General features: G+C 42.8%; 2 protein-coding genes across 7 annotated transcripts in view; one reads left to right on the top strand and one right to left on the bottom strand.

Moving 5' to 3' along the window:
• Positions 1-5,923, bottom strand: part of LOC102161784 (guanylate-binding protein 6) — a 39,358-nt gene extending 33,435 nt beyond the window's left edge. Inside the window, exons 1-2 of one of the 4 annotated variants that reach the window (XM_013997411.3) lie at positions 5,743-5,923; positions 5,335-5,442 (exon numbers count right to left, since the gene is read on the bottom strand). In XM_013997411.3, the coding sequence (XP_013852865.3) occupies positions 5,335-5,442; positions 5,743-5,746 (112 nt within the window). In that variant the 5' untranslated portion in view covers positions 5,747-5,923. Of the gene's footprint in view, positions 1-5,334; positions 5,443-5,568 lie in introns of all 4 variants that reach the window. The other 3 variants (XM_005663708.4, XM_021090305.2, XM_085024108.1) reach the window with 3 other exon arrangements.
• GBP2 (guanylate binding protein 2, interferon-inducible) overlaps positions 1-25,263 on the top strand; it is a 264,757-nt gene that overhangs the window by 179,172 nt on the left and 60,322 nt on the right. The window lies entirely within an intron of this gene.

The raw sequence follows: 25,263 nt of genomic DNA, 5'->3' as shown, positions 1-25,263 counted from the left end.
AAAAAAAAAAAACAAATTTTTGCTGGAGATAATTTCATCCGATAAAGTCTGTGATGTGGGACTGAATTCATTCTTCGCTGGTGATTTTCAAAGCCCTCACTGCAGAGCTCTATCAATATGAACAACCTCTTTCGGTGATAATTGTCTGTGGGCTCCTGGATGCAGAGCACCCCTGTTCTCTGGAGGTACAGACCCCCACTTCTGGAGGGGGTGGTGTTTGATCAAGGAGGTCCACAGAGAGAACCGAGCTTTCCCTTTTGAAAATCGGTTTTAACCCGGGTATGGAAGTGTTCCTTTTCTTTTCAGTTTCTTTAATTGTGCTAAAATACACATAATGTAATATTTACCATCTTAACCATTTTAAGTAAATAGTCCATTTATAAATAACTATTGCGTGCAGTCCTCACCGCCACCCATCTCTGGAAGGGTTTTCAGTTATAAAACTGAAACTCTCTCTTCAGTAAACATTCACTCCCAAGCCCCCTCTTCCCAGCCCCTGGCAACCACCATTCTGTTTTCTGTCTCTCTGACTTTGACACAAAGTTCCTCATATAAGGCCAACAATACAGTGTCTTTCTGTGACTGGCTTATTTCACTGAGCATAGTGTCTTGCAGATTCCCTCGAGTTGGGCTCTGTGTCAGAATCTCCTTCGTTTCTAAGGCTCAATGATGTTCTATCGAGTGTCCAGACCACATCTTGCCTTGCCGTGCATCCACCCATGAACATTTTCTTCGGTCTCCGTTTACCTGTTGTGTGTGATGCTGCTGTGGAAATGCATTCACAGATATTTTGTTGAGACACGGCTTCCAGTTTGGGGGTCTGTATTCAGAATGAGACCTGCTAGATCCCATGGAGGTTCTGTTTTGGATTTTTGTGGTGTATTTTTAGATTCCTATCAGTAGTACACAAGAGTTCCAGTTTCTCCTCACCCGCGACCTGGCTCGTACTGATTAGTTTCATGGATCTCTGCATTGTTTCTCCATTCTTTGCAATATCCCTCCTTATCTGTGGTTTTACTTTCCATGTTTTCAATTACCTACAGTCAGCTTCAGCACAGAGATACTAAATAGAGCATTTCAGACGTAAACCATTCCTAAGTTTTAAATCGTGCACCATGCTGAGTAAGGGGATGTAGTCGCGCCCCATCCTGCTCTGTCCTACCTGTGAGTGAATCACGCCCTTGTCCAGTGTACCCGCTCGGTGTGTGTTACCTGCCTGTTAGTATAGGATCAAACAAAGTACACCTAAGGCTTGGTAATATCCAGGTTTCTAACACCCACTGGGGTCTTGGAACGTATTCCTGTGGATAAGGGGAGAATCCTGTATGCCATTTATCTTTCCTCTGACTTTTGTTACTTACTTGCTGGCTTTGGATTTAGTTTGTTCTGTAATTTTTTTTTTTAGGTCGTAGAGGTAGAGGTCTTTCTTTTTGATGGAAGCATTTACACTATAAATTTCCTATTTCACACAGTCTCCCCTAAGTTTTGGTATATTGCGTTATTGCTATCACTCCTCTTTAAGCATTTTTAAATTTCTCCTGTGATTTCTTCCTTGATCTATTGATAGTTTAAGAATGTGTTATTTAATTTCTTCAAATTAGTTAACGTTCCAATTTTACTTCTGTTGTTGATAACTTCATCCTTTGTGATCAGAGAAGATACTTTGTAGGGTATCTGGCTTTTAAAGCCTATTGAGATTAAATTGGTGGTCAAATATATACGCACGGTCTACCCTGGAAACCCTCCTGTGTGCTCTTGAGGAGACTATGTATCCGGTGCTTTCGGCAGAGTGTTCTGCAGCGTCTGTTAGAGTTAGATGATTTCCTTTACTTTTCAAGTCCTCTCTTTCCTGAATTCTCTGCTGTGTGGTTACCCTCTCCACTAGTGAGAGCTGGATGTTGAAGACTTCAACTATCATCATAGTTTATTGTAGTTTTTTATTTTCCTTTCAATGCTGTAAATTTTTGCTGCACATATTTTATTTTCTGTTATTAGGTACATAAGTGATTATAATTACATTTTTTATATTGAACATTTAGTTACTAGTTAATATACTTTGTCTCTTGTCACGTGTTTCATCTTAAAAGACCAATTTGTCTCGTACAAGTATAGCCACCCATGCTGTCTTAGGGTTATTATTTTCATGAATAATTTCTTCCATCCTTTGACTTTCAAGCAGTTGGTGTCTTTGCTCTAAAGTAAGTGTCTTGCAGACGGCACATAGGTAGATCATTTTTGAAATCAAATCTGCCCATCTCTGTCTTTTGACTGCAGTTTAATCTATGTACATTTAGAGTAATTCCTATTAGAGAGGGATTATTGCTGCCATTTGGCTATTTGTAGTCTATGCGCCTTATAACATTTGTTGGCCCTCATTTCCTACATTACAGTCTTTTATGTTTATTTGACATTTTGCACCAAGACATTTCATTCTCCAATTATTTCCTCTTGTGTGTATTCTGTAGTTATCTTCTCTGAGGTTACCGTGGGGATTATGTTTAATATCCCAAAGCCACAATACTCTAATTTAAGTTTATTCCAGCTTAACTGGAATAATGTGCAAAGTCTCTGCTCCTTTACAGTTCTGTTCCACCTCTTTTAGTTGTGTCATCCAGTGTTATTGCACAGGCAGCGCCATCCTGTGACGCAGAGCGGTGGCTCTACCCAAAGCTGAGGAAACAGGGTCGAGGGCACTGTGACTCCTGAGAAGCAAAGTTAGCACCTCACCTGAGCGAACTGCCCCCAGAACTAAGGCTTAAGCACAGGATGAGAGAAAACTGTCCGTGAGGCCCATGCTGAGGGAGACCTGCGACTCCGAGGACCTGGGGCATCTGGACACGAAGTGTTGCGACACGGGTTCCACGCTTGTCTTCCACCGTTTGAACTCAGCTGTTGAAAACAGCTATAAAACGCGTGATGAGGACAGCAAATACCCAACAAAATCTGGAGTTCCTGTCGTGGCGCAGTGGTTCACGAATCCGACTAGGAACCATGAGGTTGTGGGTTCGATCCCTGCCCTTGCTCAGTGGGTTAACGATCCGGCGTTGCCGTGAGATGTGGTGTAGGCTGCAGATGCGGCTTGGATCCTGTGTTGCTGTGGCTCTGGTGTAGGCCGGTGGCTACAGCTCCGATTCGACCCCTAGCCTGGGAACCTCCATATGCCGCGGGAGCGGCCCAAGAAATAGCAAAAAAAAGACAAAAAAAAAAAAATCTGAGATTTTAAATTGACAGTTCCAGGGGGAGTTCCCTGGTGGTCTAGGGCTTAGGACTTGGTGCTTTCATTGCTGCAGCCTGGGTGCAATCCCCAGTCTGGGAACTAAGATCACACACCACGCCATGGCCAAAAACCAAACCAAAAAAAAAAAAAAAAAAAAAAAACCCATAAATCGTTTGATTCCAGTTTAATATAAGACAGGTCTGTAAAATATACTATATGGAGAAACAGTTATAATGTTCCATGGACTGAAGGAGTTTGGGGCTCCAAAAGGGAAAAAGCTTTTGGCTTCTCCTTGCTAAGACGTCATCAAGAGTCTTTGGCCACACAGTTTAAGAATCATCTTCTGTGCAGGGAAATTGAGTCATTGGGAAACTATTTTGTTTTGTTTTGTTTTTTAAATAGAAATACTCCCCCAAAATAGGATGTACCTTATAAGCCCATGAAAAAGTATATCTTAAATAAAGAGTCAGTGAAGAATAACAAGAAGAGCAGTTTCTGCACTTTCCGTGGAGCTGGTCAAAAACATTCACGTGAAAAAACTGAGAACCAAACTCGGCTCTCAGGTGGGTCAGCACGACGCCTGGACATGTTGACCGTGGAGATTCATTAAGGAAGAAGAAAGAACTGCTCATTTCCCAGCAGCGCTGAGTTGCTCCTTCCCAATTTTCAGAAAGTCCCAGAGAGAAGCTGCCTGGGAGGGGTCAGAGGCAAGCCTGGCCCTGAGTGGTGGCTTAAGGCTACAAGGCCAGGGGACAGCAGGCTTGTTTCCCAACGTTCATGGTTGGAACTGGGGGTGAGATGAGGCTGCAAATTCTATGCGGCTCATTTGTTTTTGGATCTCATCCCCCCCCATCCATAAATAAAGGCAATCAGAGCTCTGAGTCCAATATGTTTTCTCTCCACACCCTAAAAAAGGGTAGAATGTGAATCTAGCATGGTGCCCAGGTTGAGAACCAATGACAAAAGGACATACAGTGAGGACACTCGAGGTTGTGGATGGAGAAAATGCCTGCCCCCCCCCCGCCCCGTTCTCCCCCCCTCCCACAAAGCCAGGAGAAGACTCTCATCCCTCATCTCTGCAGGCAGGGTTCTTTCTGCTCCACCTGCTGCTGTCCTGGTTAGGTGACATGGTGTGAGGCTGTCACCTGCCACCCACCACTGGTCAAATGCAAATGCTGAGCTTTCTCAGAACTACAGCCACCGCCTGAACCCTGCAGTCGAGACCATCAGGCTCCATTGCCCATCCTCCCTGGCCTCTCCGTCCCTCACAGCTCGGCAGGTCCATGAATTTAAAAACAAAAACAAACACCTCCCAGTTGTTCCCCACTGATCCTGCTCGCTTACCCGCCCCCACCCCGGCCTTTTCTGTTGGTATAAACCATAGGAGCTGAAAGAAACTGCATTATTTACATTCTCGTAAAGGAAAGAGTGAAAACCTGAAACTAAAAATCACAGTCATTTGGGGTTTCAGGAAGGGGGCCCTGAGGATTAGGGACTCCTCATTTGGAAACAATGAAGGATGAAAAATAGGCTTAGACCATACAGTTGTTTTTAAGAGTTGGTTAGAGAGTGAGAACGAATCATTTCCTATAAGTATAGCGTTGTAGAGTCTTTGGAATATTACATATGGTCCATATAGGAGGGTTTTGGGTTTTTTAAAATATATATATAAATTCTAAGCTTCGCCAGTGCCCAGCAGGGGGCAGCCGGGACGTCTGAGGAAAGAAGGAGGGAGCGGCCCCATTCAGCTCCCCTGCGAGGGGCTGGGCATTGGGGGTTGGTCCCTCAGTTCTGGAAAGCACTTCGCCCCCTTGGCGCAGGTGAGGTAGGATGCTCTCCTCCCCGTGACCGGTCCGTGCTGCAGCCTCGCGTGGACGCTGCAGAAGGAGCAGCGCCGCATCCCAGACCCAAGCTTGGCAGGCGCCCCAAACGCAGCGGATGAGCCGCCCCAGCAAAGCGCCCCGCGGGCCGCACACCCTTGGGATGGTTCTGGCCGCCAGCAGCCTTCGGGCGTGTTGTGTGGGGTCGGGGCTGGCGGCGGCGGGGGGGGGGGGGGCGTTTATTGTTGTTATTTAACAGAAAGTTGCTTGGAAGGTAAAGTTTAGGAGCAGACTTACCTGTGGGCGCGGATGCTGCACCAGGAGCCACGTGCTCGGCGGCTCTGGGTCCCCCCGGGGCTCCGCCAGCGTCTGGCTCCTCCAGAAAAGGATTCTTCTCTTTAGAAGCTGAAAAGCAGGCCGGTTACTAGAACCTGTAGCCGTCCTGTTAGGAACGCTTGAGGAGAAACGAAACTGAAAGGAAGGTTTTTTTTTGTTTTTTGTTTTTTTTGGTTTTGGTTTTTAGGGCCTCACCTGCAGCACAAGGAGGTTCCCAGGCTAGGAGTCAACTCAGAGCTACACCTGCCGGCCTCCCCACAGCCACTGCAGCGCACAGCAGGACCCCAGCCTGTCCGGGACCTTCCCGACAGCAGCCCCGATCCCCACCCCCTGAGCGAGGCCAGGAACCCGGCAAGACCCGCATCCTACCCATTGTTTCTGCTGGGCCACAGGGGGAACGCCCTCGCTTGGGTTTTGTTGTTACAGTTTTTAATCTGGTTTCTAAGGAGGCTCAAGACCCAAGACTGTGGCTGAAACCCAGGCTGGCCCCTGGTCCACGGCTGGCTTCGGTGTCCTTGACTCTCAGCAGCAGGTGTAATGTGAGCAAGGCAGCCGCGGGCGGAGCTGGTTCCACAGCCCCGCTCTTTTCTAGGAGAGGCAGTGGAGCCTATTTTTGGTTTTAGCTGTTTGCTTTGAATCTCCTTTTGTTTCTCTCTTATTTTAAAGTACTCTTGTTAGTAACCTAAGTACTTTTTCACTAACAATATGTGAGTTATGAAACTCCTAATTTTACGGTCCAGAAATAATCACTATTATTTTGTAGCATACTCTGCCATTTATTTTGGGGGGACGGGGGGGGGGGTTGTTCTTTGAAGGATTATGGAGGTCTGGAGGTTATATGTTTTGACTGCTTGTTTCAAATGAAATAATATAAAGGTACAAATTCAAATATTAATATTAATTCAAAATGGGTAAAGAAAACATATTCATCAATACTTTTTTTTTTTTTTAAAAAAGCTGGAAAATGGAAGTTCCCGTCGTGGCGCAGTGGTTAACGGCAGTGGTTAACGAACCCGGGGAGTATCCATGAGTCCCTGGCCTCACTTAGGATCCGGTGTTGCCCTGAGCTATGGTGTATGATGCAGATGCACCCGGATGCTGGGCTATATCGGAGGTCAGCAGCTCCAGCTCCAATTTGATCCCTAGCCTGGGAACTTTTATATGCTTCAGGTGTGGCCCTAAAAAGAAAAAAAATTTAAAAGAAAGTGGGTGACTGGAGGAAATAGATTTTTTAAATTTTTTATTATAGTTGATATACGGTGTTCTGTCAATTTCTGCTCTACAGCAAAGTGACCCAGTTATACATATATATATATATATATATGTTCTTTTTCTAATAATATATTCATCATGTCTGTTGCAAGTGACTGGATATAGTTGCTTGTCCTATGCAGCAGAATCTCACTGCTCATCCACTCCAAATGCAAACAGTTTGCATCTACTAAGCAAAAACTGGTCCACCCCACTCCCTCCCACTCCCCACTGGCCACCACAAGTTTGTTCTCTAAGCCCATGAGTTTATTTCTGTTCCGTATATAGGTTCATTTGTACCCATTTTATTTTTATTTGTTTATTTGTTTATTTATTTATTTACTTGCCTTTTTTAGGGCCCCACCCATGGCATATGGCAGTTCTCAGATGAGGGGTTGAATTGGAGTACAGCTGCTGGCCTACACCACAGCCAGAGCAGTGCAGGATCTGCGGATCTGAGCCTCATCTTGGACCCACACCACAGCTCATGACAACTCCAGATCCCCAACCCACAGAGCGAGGCCAGAGATCAAACCCCCATCCTCATGGATACTAGTCCGATTCATTTCTGCTGCACCACAATGGGAACCCCCAATTTGTGCCATAGTTTAGATTCCACATATAAGTGATATCATATGGTATTTATCTTTCTCTTTCTGACTGACTTCATAGTATGAGAATCTCTAGTTCCATCCATGCTGCTGCAAATGGCAATATTTTGTTCCTTTTTATGGCTGAGTAGTATTCCAGGGTGTATATGTATCACATCTTCTTAATCCATTCATCTGTCGATGGACATTTTCGCTGTTTCCACGTCTTGGTGCCTGTGAAGAGTGTGCACTGAACATAGGGCTGCATGTGTCTTCTTCAAGGAAAGGTTTGTCTGGGTATATGCCCAGGAGTGGGATTGCTGGGTCATATGGTAGTTCTATATTTAGTTTTCTATATTAAATTATAATTGTAGGTCTATATTTAGTTTTCACAAAGCTTGGTGGAGGCCGAAGCTGCGGTTATACAAGCAAGCCCTTCTAGAGAAGCAAAAGCATGATGCAGTTTCAGGTCCATGTTCTGCTGAAGGCCGGTGTTACTGTGTGTGCACATACATTGTCGTTCATCTTTGCTGCTGGAAATGCCCCTTCGTACATGTGTCCAAAACATTTTCAAGGATGGTCTATTCTAGGCTAGAGAATTTTGAAATGTGTGACCATGGCATCAAGTCAGTGAAACCGTGCTGGCAAAAAAATACTGATTTACATTTGTGCTGCTTATCACTGTTGTACCTTCAAAACCTTCAAGCCAGCATCTGCGTTGATGAAGGGAAATTAATGGAGGCAACAAGGTGTAAGCAAAAGACTCACACCAGGCTGTGCACGGGGCTCTGAATCCCTGGTCCAGGCTCCTCCCCAGAGCTCTGTGAAGGGGCCAGGGCCCCAGGTCATAGTGGGTTCTGGTTGTCAGATGGGCTTTTTCCGTGTAACCTGAGATGCTCCAGCCCAAACCTGAACAGTGGAGTCAGGTCACAGACCGGCAGAGCTCCCCAGGAAGTAAATACCCTTCCCAAACTGTAGGCAAAGTGATCAGACTTGAAGGGACATCAGGTCCTTGTAACTGCGGAGAGCTGCAGCCAATTTGGGCTACGATTTTATGTCCAGCATTTTTCACCAAAGTTTGACAGAATCAGGTTTCTTCATGCCTTTGGCCTCTTTTCTTCTTCTTTCTTGGCCTCTTCCGCTTCTCTCCTTTCCATCCATCTGCTCCTCCTGCTCCTTGCAATGTTATACCAGCCTGTTGAACCAGAGATTGCCATTTAGAATCAAGGTCATGCCACGCCTTCTGTTCCCAGTTGCCATGGGTACAGGTTATATGCATGTCTACACAGATATAAACCATGCGTGTCATCTGCCATTATAAAGACGTAGAGTCATTCAATATACAGGACTAATTTCACATGAGTATGGCTTCTGAAAGGCGATTCTGTTTTAGGAACCATCGTGTGTTTGTTTTCAGATGACTTAAAGTACACTCAGGAAACCTGTTTGGACTCATCTGTTTAAGTTGAGTTTAAGTTCCCTATGATCTGGCTATTTCATGTCAAATACACATGCAGCAGGGATGTGGGTACGTGTGCATCAAAAAACAGAGAGGGCCCGACCATCACTGCAGTGTGTGTAAAAGCTCTGGAGTGAATGCACGTTACCAGATGTCCATCACAGTCCTCTGTGATGTATTAGTTGAAGGGGCTGTGTTGCAGTAAGGAAAATAATGACACTAGAGTTAATAGGATCAACCTCATGATTCTAACAGTGAGTATAATAAACATACATCACCCTCTGTATAATAGAATACCTATCTGATTCTGTTTACAGGCAGGTCACAGGCAGGCACGCTTTGCGTCTGATGAGAAAACAGGGCACTGGGTATCTTGGAGCTGGCTGGAGGGTTCCTGAGATGAAAGTGGCATGAGGAAGTGCTACCTTTTTTTTTAAACCTAGGTAGCAATTCCAGGAACAGGTTTATTCTGTGAATTTCACGTACTGTAAACTTTTGAGCTAGCCCCTTTTCTGTTTCTATGGATCCTTTCATGTAGAACTTTAAAAATTCTGGCAAAGCTCTTGAACTAATAAAAAGGCCGCTTGGGACGTCACGTCTAAATGCTGTGCTTCCATAACAAAGCTAAACAACAACAACGAAACAGAAAAGAAAAACTGTTGCTACGTTTATGTCACAGTAGCAGCTGGAACTTGGACAATGCTGTGGAAAATATGGACGGCTTAAAACCTGACCTCAAATTCAACGTCTCATCCCAACTCTCAGGAATGTCGGCTTGGATGAGCAAATGACCAGAGTGTCAGGACACGGTGGGGGTTTTATGCAGCGCTCCTCTGCAAGAAATTGGGGAAGGACTCAACAGTTTGTCTGCCTCTCCTCTTCTGCCTAATTCTTCTCTAACCTTCTTCTGCCTAATTAATAGATTGCAAGTAAAAAGGTGTAAAAAATTATCCTCATCTTCTTGCCAGCATCAAATTGCTGAATCAGCGTCAGGACAAACTTGGAAACTCCATTTTCTATGACTAACTCAGGGTGAAAGTGAAAGTGGAACAGGGCTGCTTGGAAATCTGCCTAATGCTCAGAAGCCAGAAGCTCTTCCTTCTGACCAAATAAAATCTTGGCTTATGACAGGGAACCAAGAATAGTTTCAGAGGTGCTTGAATGTTTCTGAGAACTTGGAGAGCTGAATTTCCTGCCTACACACCCAACCCCTTCCCAGCAACCCACAGTGACTTGGTGCATGCTGATAAATTTGAAAATGTGCTTCCAAATCATTTAATTTCTGGTATGTACCATACGAGTCTAATACAAATAAATTAATCAGTGGGGTAAGGATAAAATGCTAGAAGAATAAGTACACTAAATTTAACAGCACTTTTAAGTCCTTGAGGAAGTTAAAATTTCATTTTTATAGTTTTGTGTGTTTCGTGAATTATCTTTGATTATAAAAGTACACATATATGCTGATGAATATTTTCCAATTTGAAAAAGAAAACGATTTCAGGTAAAATTTTCTCTGCATTTTCTATGTAGCAGGTGTTGCAATGCAGTGGGTCATTTACGTGGTCAAGTATTTAAAAAGCACTCCTTACATCCAAAACTCTGCCAAAAGTTAGGACCGAACTGGGCATGTTTATGTTATTTATATTAAGATGGGTCAGCTAGGAAAGGCTGCTTGGACGGAAGGATTGTCCTGGCCCCCAAGGTTTGCACAGAGCCTGGGCATATAATACAGCTGCACAGACCAAAAATGGTGTTTTATCCCCGTGAGCAAACAAGGAGGCAAAGCTTTAAGACAGTAGCTGATTGAGAGTGGGACGAATTATTATTTTATCCACGTGATGATTTCATTACATAGTTTCTGCCCTTTCTATTAAATCCTGGAGGTGTTCTCAATTTACTTAAAACAGTCTTTCCCTCCTTATTTTAGTGACTGTGTTCTTTATACGTACGTGCCGCGACTTACCTTATTAGTACCTGACAGATGGACTTGGGAGTTGCTTCCAATTTTGGCGGTCCTCACACCGCTGCAGTGAACATCCTGGACAGAGTCACTTGTCACCAGGGGACGTATCTCTATACGATAGATCCTTAATGTGGACTTGCCGGGTCAAAGGTTTCATGCATTTTAAATTGTGATAAACAACCATACCAACTGCACTGTAATTAACAGAGAGATCCTGTTCGCCAGCCCAGGGTCCCAACCCACGTGTTATTTCTTGGTGGTTTTAGAAGTGAAGCATGTAACTCATAGTTTGGATTTGCACATCTCCTCGTTTGATAACAGTAAGTGCAACATCTATATTTTCCTCGGCTATTTTTGTGCATTCTTTTCAGGAAGCCCTTGTTGTTTTTCTCGCCAATACATGAGACTGATATTTAGCATGAAGACATCATCTCCTTGTCTGCTATAAGTTGCAAGTATTTTCTTCATCTGGCTGTTTGTCTAAGCTTCTAGTTCCGTTTTTCATGTTTCAGCTGGATCCATCTGAAATTTATTTTGGTAAAATATGTAAAGGAGTCTCCGATTTTTTTTGTTTTTTCGTATGGCTACCTCTCACCAAAGTGGGTATGAACAGAACATAACAGACTCATAGCCATTTATGACAAACACACAGCTACCGTAATACTCAGTGGGGAAAAGCTGAAAGCCTTTGTGCTGTATTCTGCAACAAGACACCGATGCCCACTCTCACCAAAGTGGAAGTCCTAGTCACAGCAATCAGACAAAGACAAGAAAAACTAACTGGAAGAGAACAGGTAAAATCGGTATTGTATGCAGATGACGTGATAATCGACACAGAAAACCCTGAAGGTGCCCCCCCAAACTACTAGAAGAAATAAATGAATTCAACAGAGATGGATACAAGAGCAAGGCACAGAAATTTGTTGCATTTCATTACACTAAAACTAAAACATTAGAGAAAGTAACTGAAAAATCCTGTTTAAAATTGGGTCAAAAATACAAAATAACAGGGTGTAAGCCTAACCAATGGGGTTAAAGGCCTACCAGCTGAGGACCATGAAATACTGATAAAGGACACTGAGGGTGATTCAAAGAAAAATTTTAAATAATACAAATGAACTTACAAAACAGAAAACAAACTTACGGCTACCAGAGAGGAACAAGGAGTGGGAGGGCTAACTTAGGTGGATGGAATTAACAGACACTCACCGCAGCATGTAGAAGAGATGAGCAACAAGGATTTGCTCTGTGGCAGAGGAAAGTATCAACATTTTAGAATAGCCCATAACAGAAAAGAGTGTGAAATGTACACGCATATATATATATAACTGAATCACTTTGCTATACACCCGCAACTAAAAAAATAATGTAAATCAAATACACTTCAGTAGAAAAGGGAAAAACTTCGTATTTCATTTATTGAATATCCATATGCTTTCATTAACGCAACACACCAAATTCACCTAGAACTACACGCCGGTGTGAATTTGAGTTTCATTCTAAACTTTCTTTTCTGTTTGATTGCTATTTGAATATTCAGATATTAGTACCCGTGTGCTAATTGTTGTCATGTTCCATCATACAATTACAGAAATTTCCCACTCATGAATAATCATTTTCTCAGAATTGCACTGTATATTCTTGTTGTTAGACATTACATGTCTAGTTAAATAAGTCTTTCTTCTTTCAAAACATTTTTACCATATTGGAATAATATTAATTTATTAGGATAGACATTTTTAGTTCTATCCATTTTTACAGTTTTTTTCTTTCAATAACATTTTAACATTACTTCAAATGAATACTACATGCTTCATGATAATGTTATTCTAAAGTAATTTGTTTTGATGATATAATAAATTTAGTTTTTTTTCCATTATGTCTTAAGATGTTTCCCATTTCTTTAAATTAATTATTTCAATCAAAATGCAAATTTGTTTCCTGTATTATAGGTACTAATATTCTTTGAAAATTAGTTTTTATTTTTAACACTTTTATAAATTAAAAAGCCATGACATATGTATTTTTAAAATGAGCCACATATTATAATATTAAAACAAAGGAAGATTCACTTTATGATTTCCTTAACAAGAATTCTGAGGTCTATTTCAGTTATGGGCTCAGAATTTTTTTCCCTCACTAGCTAGCTTAGCAACACCATAGAGTTCCATAATGAACCCATTGCCAGCTTCCTCAAGAAACAGTGAAAACCCTGCGCTTTCATTGTTTTCACTTGCTTCAATCTTTTTTTCAGTTGATTCATCTCTTTATCGACTCCTCAGATTTCTTTCTAGGCAGATCCTCTTGGACTTATAAAAGAGAGTCCAGTTATGAAAATCTCCAATTATCAAGAGTTGAGATTTGTATTTACTTCAGCACTAAGCATGCATGCCTATCTCTGCCACCTTAGAGTACTCTCTGATAGAGTCATCCAATATTTACATACTTGTGGACCTAGATACTGAGACGACCCGTGATTTGTGTCTTCCTAAGACGCCCTCAGCACCATCTCCCTGAGGTGAGGAGGGGCTGATGATAGGACAGGACTGAGAACCATCCCCGTAATGTGCTCTGGTCCACAAGATGCCCTTTGAGAGGTAGAGCTAATTAGCTGTCAAATCCGATTGCGGTAGCAGGGCCACTCACATCTAAAAACTCAAGGAATGCTGACCCTGCATGAAAAATTATCAAGCTCCATGATGAGCCAAAGGAAAAATTTTCTCATGTGCTTAACACAAACATTTCAGATGTTTTAGCATCTCAAATTTAGGGTAAGGTTAAACCTGATACTTACTTCCCAGCTGGAAGGGTCTATTTCAGATTTCCTTCACCGTTGTAGCAAAAGTTCTGTTCAGTGCGGATCAAGAGGCTACAGTGTATTCAACTGGGGCAACATAAGACCATTCTCCTCACCACTACTCCTTCCTTTTCCAAAACCACAATTTCACTGTGTTGCGGTGAGTCAGTCATCCTAGAAAATCCCATCTTGAGGGCTAACTGGACTCAAGAGTCCCCAAGGCCACGCTTCTCTTCAGTAACTCAGTAGAAATACAACACACTCACACACACAAACTCAGAAAAGTTTTATGCTCAATGTTATAATTCATTACGCTGAAAGGCTACACGTTCAAACCAACAAAAACAAAAGGCGCACAGACTGGCCTCCAAGAGAGACCAGGCACAGACACTCAATTGTCCTCTTCTGGTGCAACTGTGCAGACATCTAACTCTTCCAGAAACAGATGAGACAAGATGAATGGGATATTGCCAGCCAGGGACGTTGACCCGAGCCTTGGCATCCAGTGATACCTGGAGGCAGTCGTGTGGGCGTGGAGTCCTTCTCATTACTCAGACTGACCTTAGTCACTCAGAGCCCTGTCCCTTCAGACATCAGACGGATACAGTGCATCTCGCCTTCTCTCACACTGTCAGCCTAAACTACCTGGTCTGGACCCAAGTACCACTTACGTGTTCAGGACATTCTCATTAGATAGGATATTCCAAGTGCTTAGACGTTTTCTTCCAGGAGCCCGTCAAGGACCAGAACTTTCTTTGGAATGTGAAGACACTCCAAACCTACAGAGTGGTCCTTCACTGAAGAGATGTAAGAATGAAAAGAAAATGTCGTGAGAAAGGTGAAATGAAAGATTGGGTCATCTGGAGCGTAGGTCAATGACGTATTTTTTAAGTATCAGTGTTCTTCCTCTGAACTATGTAACTACCCAGGCGTTAGGAATACATGTGCTGTAACTTATGTTTTTAATTTTATGACCTTTTATTTCAAGGTGATTTTTTTACTTAGCAACTTCCAGACTGATTAGATTCTTTAGAACTGAAGGACCGTTTGATAAGGAAGGCAAGCATGTGAGCCTTCAGAACTTATATCACTGATTGTCACCTTGGTGTCTACCTTAAGCCCTCTCTGTGGTTTTGTTTTTGTTTTTGTTTTTGGTTTTTGGTGTTTTGTTTTGTTTTGTTTTGTTTTTCTTTTTAGGGCCACACTCGTGGCATGTGGAAGTTCCCAAGCTAGGGGTCCAGTCGGAGCTACAGCTTCAGGCCTACACCACAGCCACAGCAATTCGGGATCTGAGCACATCTGCAACCCACACCACAGCTCACGGCAATGCCAGATCCTGAACCCACTGAACGAGGCCAGGAATCGAATTCACATCCTCATGGATATTAGTCAGGTTTGTTTCCCTCAGGACACTCTTTGGTTATTAAAAGATGTGAATAATGTTTAGGGTTTTTGCGTCTACAGTCCTCTGATAGATTGATCCGTAATTTTCTTTTTTCGGTATCTTTGGTTTTGTTGTCAGGGTGATGGTGCTCTCCTAGAATGAATTTGGGAGTGTTTCCTCCTCTTACACTTTTCGGAATGATTTGAAAAGGGGAGGTATTCACTCTTCTGCGTTTGGTATAATTCCCCTGTGAAGCCATTTGGTCCTGGAATTTTGTTTGCCAGGGGCTTTTTTATTCCAAATTCAATTTCACTTCCAGTGTTTGGTCTGTTCAGATTGTCTATTTCTACCTGACTTCAGGCTTGGGCATTTGTATGTTTCTAGCAATTCGTGCACTTCTTCCAAAACACCCAGTTTTTTGGTGTAAAACTTTTTGTAGTATTTTCTCTCTCTCTCTCTTTTTTTTTTTTTTTTTTTGTATCTTTGCAACATCAGAGAGTCTTCTCTCTTGTTTTTTAAAAGCTTATCAATCTTGTTTATTTAAAAGAAAACAGCTCATGTTTTCATTGTCTTTTTCACACTGTTTTCTGGTGTGGGGGGTAGTCTGTTTTATGTGTTTTGTGTCTGATTTATTTGATTCCTTTCCTCTGCTGTCTTGGGTCGTCATGTGTTCTTCTTTTTCTAGTTCCTTTGCAGGTGAAGTTGTTTATTTGAGGTTTTTCTTATTTCTTAAGGTAGGCCTGTAGAGCCATAAACTTCCCTTTTGGAATATAAATGTAAAAGTAAATCTCATCTATAAGTGGTGCTAGATTCTAGAAATGTGACTGAATTCTGTGTATTAATTTTGTATTTTGCAACATTACCAAATTGATTAATTAGTTTCTGGTAATGTGTAGAGGATTTTCTATGTTTAGTAACATGTCATCTGCAGACAGTGATAGTTTTAGTTTTTCCTTTCTAAACTGGATTCCTTTTCTCATTGCCATGGCGAGGACTTCTAAAATTATATTGAATAAAAGTGGCATGAGCGGACATCCTTGTCTTGCTCCTGACCTTAGCAGAATTCTCAGTTTTTTGCCATTAAGAATGATGTTAGATGTGGTTTGGACATATATGGCCTTTGTTATGTTGAGGTAGGTTCCCTCTATGCCAACTTTCTAGAGGATCTTTATCAGACATGGGTGTTGGATTTTGCCAAAAGCTTTCTCTGAATCTATTGATATGATCGTAAAGCTTTAATCTTCAATTTGTTAAGGTGGTATATCACACGGATTGATCTGCAGATATTGAAAAATCCTTGCATCCCTAGGATAAACCCATTTTTCATCGCCTATGATCCTTTTAATGTACTGCTGGGTTCAGTTTGCTAGTACTTTTTTGAACATTTTTGTGTCTCCATTCATTGGTGTTACTGACCTGTAATTTTCTTCTTTGCGATACGTCTGCCTGGTTTTGATATTGTGGTGATGGTGCCCTCATAGAATAACTTTGCGAACATTCTTTCCTCTGCAACTTTTTGGAAGTGCTTCAGAAGGATTGGTGTTAACTCTTCTTTAAATGTTTGATAGAATTGGCCTGTCCTGGACTTTTGTCCTGGTCTTGGACTTTGTTTGCTGTTGGGGAATATAAATTAATAAACCACTCTGGAAAGTAGTATGGATGCTTCTCAAAAAACTAAATATAGAACCACCACATGATCCAGTAATGCTGCTCCTTGGCACGTATCTGGACAAAACTACAATTCAAACAGACACATGCCCCCTGTGTTCATAGCGCTGTGCACAAGAGCTGAGACCTGGAAACAAACTAAATGTTCATCGACAGATGAAGAGCAGTGGTTCATGTACACAGCAGAATACTACTCAGCCACTAAAAAGAACAAAATAATGGCATTTACAGCAACATGGATGGAATTAGAGATTCTCATTCTAAATGGAGTAAATCAGAAAAAGAAAGAAAAATATCATATGGTATCACATATATGTGGAATCTGAAACGTGGCATAAATGAACCTACCTACAGAACAGAAATGGTGTAACATTTACTTCACTAAAGTTGGTTTAATTATTTCATATTTATTTCCATATTATGACTATACCACCATTGTTCTCTCCATTCTATTCTTGCTAAGAACCTGGAGTGTCATTCATGGCAATGAGCACAGAGGTAAGCATGTGAGTTGGGGATATATCTCAGACTAAAATTAGTTGGTCCTATGGTATGCATTTGCTCCCTTTATGGTGGATAATAACCAACAATTCTCTAATAGGAATATTCAAACTTATATTCTTATTCAGTGTAGGAAATTTCCAATGCCTTATTTTCTCACCATTATGTAGAAGTGACAGACTTTAAAATTTCAGTTGTTTTTGTGAGTGGGTGGCTTTATTTTCTTTGAAAATTGCTAGTGGCAAGTAGGAGAGTGGCGCGTTGTTTCACATCCGTTGCTTATGTGGATGTTCTCCTGTGTCTTGCCTATTCGAGATTCTTGCAAAGTCTTCTAAGGTGTGGTCTTTTTTCCTTCACTTTATGATCACTTTATACCTTCTGAAGTGGTTTTGTGTGTATACACACATATATACACACATAATACACATATGCATAAATGTTATATGTATATATCTACATACACTGGAAATCCTTGATTTGCTTTCTCCTTCTTTCCTAGTATTTTTGGATATACTGGCAATCCTAATTTTAAGCAGTTAAAATTTTCAATTCTTTGTGTCAGTGCTTTTTTGTCCTGTTTCAAAGACTGGAGACATGAAAATCATCACTAACATTTTCTAAAAAGTTTTTTATTTTGCCTTTCACATTTGGATCTATAGTCCATATCCATATACGATTGAGTTTGTGGGTGGTGGGGTGTAGGAACCAAGCATTGGGTGTTATTTTTCCATGAATATAACATTGGCCCAGCACCACTTCTTAAAAAATTTACTGTTTCTCTATAGTTGCCATGAATCTGCTGTCCATACATGCGTCAGTTTCTGAGCACTCTAATTTGTTGCATCTTTCCTTGTCTTTCTTGTGCACCTATACCATTCTACCTTAATTGCTTTAGCTTTATAATAAGTTTTGACATATGATAGAGTAAGCTTTTTTTTCATTTTGTTCACAATTGCCTTGGTTATTCTTTTTTTTTTTTTGCATTTTTGCCTTTTCATATATGCTTTAGAATGAATTTGCCTTTTTTCACAAATATATATTCCTTGGGATTTTGTTTGGAAGTGCCTTGACTCCACAGATAAATTTGGAAAGAAATAACTTTTAAAATGGGTCTTCCATTCTGTGATCAGTATACGTTCCATCATTTATTAAGCCCTTTAAAATCTTTCACTATTACTCTATATTTTCCAGGGCATGGTCTTTTCCTACGTTTGTTGGGTTTATTACTTTACTACTTTGTTTACTGCTTTTAAACACATATGTTTTAAAGAAATTTCTCTGAGCACAAATATATATATACATAATAGTGCATATTTCATAAATGCAGGACTTCATGAATTTTCAAACAAAACACATCCACATTACCAGCACCCAAATACAAAGATTATATCATGACTGCCCCCCAAAACTTTTCATGCTCTAATTCCAATTCTGCCCACTCCTCTCTCCCAGTTAAGCATAACCACTATCCTGTTTTAGCACTTTACATCAATGGAATCATAAAAAATGTACCATTTAGCGTTTCTTCAACATTTTGCGTATAGGCTTCGTCCATATTTCTGTATGCAGCTGTAGCTTATTTATTCTCATTTCAATATATTATCCCATTCTAAATATACATGATTTCTTCACACAATGTTGATGAACATTAAACATTGTCCAGTTTTTTTGATTAGTATGAAAAAATCGTTACAAAAATTCTTGTACGTACCTTTTAGTCCCTAGATGTGCATCTTCTTCTTATACATATACATGGAAAATTATTGCTATAAAGGCGTATGTTCAACATTAGCAGATGCTGTTGTACAATTTCATAATGCTACTGATTTATATTTGCGCTAACGGTGGAGAGCATTCCATGGCTCCACAACCTCATCACACCTTACTATTGTATGCTGATTTTGCATTTGGCAGATGTGTAGAGTTGAAACTGAGCAGGACCCGAAGGGGCCTTCCTGGGTACAAATCTTTTCCGCGTCCCCTGTGTCTTGTTTGTAGGAAATAGACTTCATTCAGCATCCTTAGCCTTCCCTGAGCGCCAAAGGGCAGATTCAAACAGTTGCTAATGAGGGAGGGGAGGGAGGGAATATGCAGAAATCAGGGAAAAGCAGTCGAGAAGCAGTAGTGCAGCAATGGGGCAGGATTCCTTTCCTCCACAAGGCATCTACAAGGGTATATCCTTGAGTTCTTCTGCAGGAAGGTCCCCACCTGGGTGGAGGGTGGTGATATCAAGCTGAGCACAAGAGTTCTGGAACCTCTCTGTCAGCTCACCACCAACCAGTCAGAAGAAAGCCTGCACACAGTGGAAGACAACAAAGACCCTGACTTGTCCCCAAATGATTCCCCCATTAAAAACTCTCATTGTCCAGCAGCATCTTCAGAACTGGTTTTGGACAGCACTCTGCCTTCTCTCCAGGTTGCCCCCCTCCTAAAGAAAGCAGTATTTCCCACCAACACTTGCCTCTTGAGCACCGGATTTCCAGTGGCACGCAGCCAAACCCGAGTTCCATTACAGGAAATACCTTGTGATTCCAAGGACTCCTACATGTGATATCGTTTCACATGTGCATTGGCCATTTCATGTCCCCTTTTGCAATTTTATTATGAAAATGATGTCGTTTGGAAGGACAGCGTTCTTACTATTTCTTATTTCACACAACCTTTTGTTTTGCTTTGAGACCTATGTATGGATGTGTGTATTCTGGAAGAGTTTTTTACATTGATAGAGATATAGCACTTGGACTTGCCCAATGAAACACATTTAGGCAGCTTTCACTTTTCAGTATTTCTAAGACTATCCCTAGTTTTGGCAGCACATGAGTCTGTAACTCATTGATCCGTACTATTCAGAGAGCCAATCTCAGGAAGACATCTTGATACTCTGTCTTGACCATGAGACACAGTAAAGAGTTTAGAACAGTCCACGATCGTGTGGCCTGGACCTCCATTCTCTTCCCCAGGAGTCTAATTTCAGAGCTCTTCTTTGTTGGCTAGTACATGACAGTCTTCTTTGCTTCACTAAGTGGATTTTTTGTAATAAGACTCATTTGTCTAACCCAAGCAGCCTGTCTCAAATTATACAGCCTCCCAAAGGGCAAAGCACATCAAGGATGCTCTCCATCATTTGCTGTGGCATTTGGGTGCTTTCCAGGGCTTGCTGACATCATGCTGTGTCAATGTCTGATCCCTTGCAGCCTCCCATTTGCAGTCCCGGGGCAGGTTACCTCTCTTCTTTTCGATGGTAATTCAACCAGAGCTGGAGCTGCAGATGGCACCTCCCATAACCCACTGCAAATGCAACACCATCCAAAAAGCTCATGTGAGTGTAAGACATTTTACCAAAGATGGGGGAGAATATGTTTATTCCTAATGTTTATTTGCCATCAGAGCTTTGAAGAAAACCAAAGCCCAGCCCTTTCTGTCTTTCTGGCTCTTCTCTCTTTTTCCTATTTTAGTCTTTCCTTTACTCACTCCTATGTTTTGAGGAGCAATGAAAATTTCCCTAACAAAGCAGTTCTGCATCATCTTGTATTGCTTAGGTTTCTGCTGATGAAACCTAGCAGGACCCCGTGTGGCCCTCGCAGACACAAAAGCCCCTTCATGTCCCCTGTTCACTGTTTGAAGGAGACAAGGCTTTCATCTCCTAAGCTTCCCTGGGATCCAAGGAGTAGGCTCAAGCGGGTAATGGGGCATCGAGTCGCAGGCCTCCCCCCTCCTCCGGAGGGACATAGATGACAATCAGATGCGTATGTCTGCGTTCTTCTACAGAAACCAACCCCCACCCGGGGGGAGGAGGGTCACACACGCTGACCACAGGCACGTGGCCCCAGCCTGGTTGTAAGCAGGAGGTGGGATCCCAGAGATGTCAACCTGCCACTTCCCCACCCACCAGCCAGATCATAGCCACACAGCCCGCGCCTTTTACACTTAAAACCTCTTCCGGGAGAACCATCAAAATCAGGCTCACTGAGCAGGAGCCACCTGTCCTCCTTGTTTGGCCTTTGCAATGAACGTTCCCTGCTCCGAACTCCCAGGTTTCGGTTCGTCTGGCCTCGCTGTTCAGCAGGCACACAGCCTTGGATGACACGGACGCATCCTTGCTTTCTGCCCCTCCGCTCCAGAAGGCTCGTCAGTGAAGTTTACAAACACGTGCATGGTCCTCCCTGCCAAGAATCGGGGGTCGGGTGTTAAAATGAGAAATCTTTGTTTACCTTTGATGCTGTTACCCCAACATCTCTTCTGCTACAAGAAAGAAAGAGGCCATGAGGGCAAATCTAGGAATTCAAGTAGTGGCCAGATTTTAACCAGATGTCCTTTTCTTCGGAGAACGATGGTGAAATGTCCCACAAGAGCGCAGAGACCTGCAGCTTGAATTACCCATTTTAAATTCTACCCCACGGGGTTAATGCGGTTCCTGGCCAAGCAGCGGGTGCACATTCCATGGGATTTTTCTGGCCGGAGAAATACAGTGTGCCCCCCAGAGGAAGAGGGTGGTGTCGAAAGAGAATCTGCAGAAGCCCTTTATGGGCAGGGCAGTGATTTAATTGTCTGAACGCTTTACATTCTGCCCTGGATTTAGAGCTTCAACGTCAGGCTCTCCTTTTGCTCTTACAGAAAGGCCACTGATTTCCCAGAAATGACCCTGTTATAAAAGGAGCTCTTCCTTGCTTTCAGTTTCAGTCTGAGCTATGTTTACAGGGCCTTGATGTTTGTCTGGCTGGCAAATCATTTTGCCAGGCCATTTTTAAGCTAATAACTATTCACCTTTAACTTACGCTATGTTTTATGTCAACCATATCTCACAAAACCAGAAGAAAAAAAAGTCCCGACTGGGAGGGTGTGCGATTTGGAGGAAGCAAGGGGAGGAACATGACGTGGAATAAAACCCAGTCTTCATGGCGAGAGAAGAACTATTTCACCATTAAAATTTCCTCTGCCCTTTGGCCTCATGTCTTTCTCTCCCGTGCATTGTTTATCTGCTTTATAGATCAACCAAGCTTCCGAAATAGGCAGCAACACCTGCTCAACCTTAAAGAGCAACACTCTCTTCTCCTAGCATCAACAAGACAAACTTTTTTTGGGGGGGAGCTGTGCCTGCAGCATGTGGAAGTTCCTGAGCCAGGGTTTGAACCCATGCCGCAACAGCAACCCAAGCTGCAGCAGTGACCATGCTGAGTCCTTAACCCACGGTGCCCAAGAGAGTGCCCCAGAACAACTTCTCGAAAGATTACATTCCTTCTTGACCTTGTAAGGGGCTATGATGATGCTTAGCTCTGGACTGTGTGAAGCGCCAAATTTAATGTACAGCCCTCTGTCTCAAAAACATGTTTATAATTGTGCCTCAGTTTTCTAAGGGTGGAACATCTCCCTGCACTTTCCGAGGTGCTCTTCCTGGGTTATAATCCTAAAGTATAACTAGAATAAAATTGCCCGTTTCTTTCTCAGATTGACTGATTAATTTTTCGTTGAGCATGACATCTAAGAATTAAAGCAACTCTCTTATTTTTCAGGAGCAAGTATGTGAATGATTTTAAATCATTCACAGACAGGAGTTCCTGTTGTGGCTCAGTGGGTTAAGAACCCAACTAGTATCCATGAGGATACAGATTGGATCCCTGGCCTTGCTCAGTGGGTGAAGTATCCAGCGTTGCTGTGAGCTGTGGCACAGGTGACAGATGTGGCTCAGATCCTAAGTTGCTGTGGCTGTGGCGTAGGCCAGCAACTGTAGCTCCAATTTGACCCCTAGCCTGAAAACCTCCATATGCTGTAGTTACAGCCCTGGAAGAAAAAAGGAGTAAACCATTCACAAACGGGCTGGTAGCTGTACAAGCCCTGGACTGGCTGCTTTGCAGGCCTGATGGCATGACCAGGTACCATTATTTTTAGCAGTCTCCAATTCATTTTCACCCAGTAGTCCTGGGGAGGTTTTATTTTATTTTATTTTGGTCTTTTTCTAGGGCCGCACCCATGGCATATGGAGGTTCCCAGGCTAGGGTTCTAATCAGAGCTGTAGCCGCCAGCCTATGCCAGAGCCACAGCAACGTGGGATCCGAGCCCGGTCGGCGACCTATACTACAGCTCACGGCAACACCGGATCCTTAACCCACTGAGCAAGGCCAGGGATTGAACCCACAACCTCATGGTTCCTAGTCGGATTCGTTAACCACAAAGCCACAACGGGAACTCCCTGGGGAGGTTTTTAAAACACAAAGTAAGACATGTCTCTTTCTGCACAAAAGTCTTAAAAGCTCGCATTGCCCCCGCAGTGGCTACAGGTCCTACATCATGTGGCCCCTGCCTGCCCCTCCTCCTCACGCGTTGTCTCAGCTTCACTTCCTTTAAGTACCAGACACACACACATCTTCTCCAGTCAGGAATCTTGTACACAGACGCTCCTCCTCTCTAGAGTTCACGGCTCTCATTTCTTCCCTAATTGTCTGCTTACTGAAAAGGCATCTGAACGGTTGTTCTGTCGGGGACGCTTTGCAGACTGGCTCGTCTACACTGGGTGCCCTTTGGTACCTACACGGCCCCTGTGCTACAGTCCTTGACATTGCTCACCAGAAAGTCAAGGACTTCTATTTCCTTGTATAGCTTGTTCTAATGTCTCATTTATGAACTAAAAATAAAAGGCAGGACCACAGGGACCAAGGCTGTTATCCTGACCACAGAATCCTCCCTGCCTTCGCAATGCCTCCCACACTGCCCAGCACATGGTCAGTGGTCAATGCATATTTATTGGGTGACAAAATAGAGTCACATTTCAAAGTAGCCACTTTGATGTCAGTATGGACGATATATGACTTTTGCTCTCTGCATTGTAACCTTGTTAAAAATATGGAAAATCCATAAACAATATGCAAAACATGAATGGATGAAGGCGAGTCTTGCTCGTAATGTATTTGTTGTTCTTGTCGTTGTCATCACCACCATCATCGCCATTGTCACCATCATCACCACCATCACCACCATCGCCATCATCATCACCATCATCACCACCATCACCACCATCGCCATCATCATCACCATCATCATCACCATCACCATCATCACCATCATCACCACCATCGCCATCATCACCACCATCACCACCATCGCCACCATCACCACCATCACCACCATCGCCACCATCACCACCATTGTCCCCATCATCATCACCATCGCCATCATCACCATCATCACCACCATCGCCATCATCACCACCATCACCACCATCACCACCATCACCACCATCACCACCACTGTCACCACCATCACCACCATTGTCCCCATCATCATCACCATCGCCATCATCACCATCACCATCATCACCACCGTCACCACCATTGTCACAATCATCATCACCATCATCACCACCATCACCACCATTGTCACCATCATCATCACCATCAACATCATCACCATCATCATCACCATCACCACCATTATCGCCATCATCATCACCATCATCATCATCACCACCATCACCACCATCACCACCATCACCATCATCACCACCATCACCACCATTGTCACCATCATCATCACCATCATCACCATCATCAACATCATCACCATCATCACCACCATCACCACCATTGTCACCATCATCATCACCATCAACATCATCACCATCATCACCACCATCACCACCATTATCGCCATCATCATCACCATCAACATCATCACCATCATCATCACCATCATCACCACCATCACCACCATTGTCACCATCATCATCACCATCAACATCATCACCATCATCATCACCATCACCACCATTATCGCCATCATCATCACCATCATCATCATCACCACCATCACCACCATCACCACCATCACCACCATCACCATCATCACCACCATCACCACCATTGTCACCATCATCATCACCATCATCACCATCATCAACATCATCACCATCATCACCACCATCACCACCATTGTCACCATCATCATCACCATCAACATCATCACCATCATCACCACCATCACCACCATTGTCACCATCATCATCACCATCAACATCATCACCATCATCATCACCATCACCACTATTATCGCCATCATCATCACCATCATCATCATCACCACCATCACCACCATCACCACCATCACCACCATCACCATCATCACCACCATCACCACCATTGTCACCATCATCATCACCATCATCACCATCATCAACATCATCACCATCATCACCACCATCACCACCATTGTCACCATCATCATCACCATCATCATCACCATCAACATCATCACCATCATCATCACCATCACCACCATTATCAC

This window comes from Sus scrofa, chromosome 4 (assembly GCF_054392235.1).
Source record: "Sus scrofa isolate SSC_HxYL_T2T_F1_AM1 chromosome 4, Sscrofa_HxYL_maternal_Yorkshire_Landrace_v2.0, whole genome shotgun sequence".
In the NCBI taxonomy this organism is placed as follows: domain Eukaryota; kingdom Metazoa; phylum Chordata; class Mammalia; order Artiodactyla; family Suidae; genus Sus; species Sus scrofa.
Note: the sequence above shows the minus strand (reverse complement) of the source record. Positions and strands in the feature narration are given on the sequence as shown.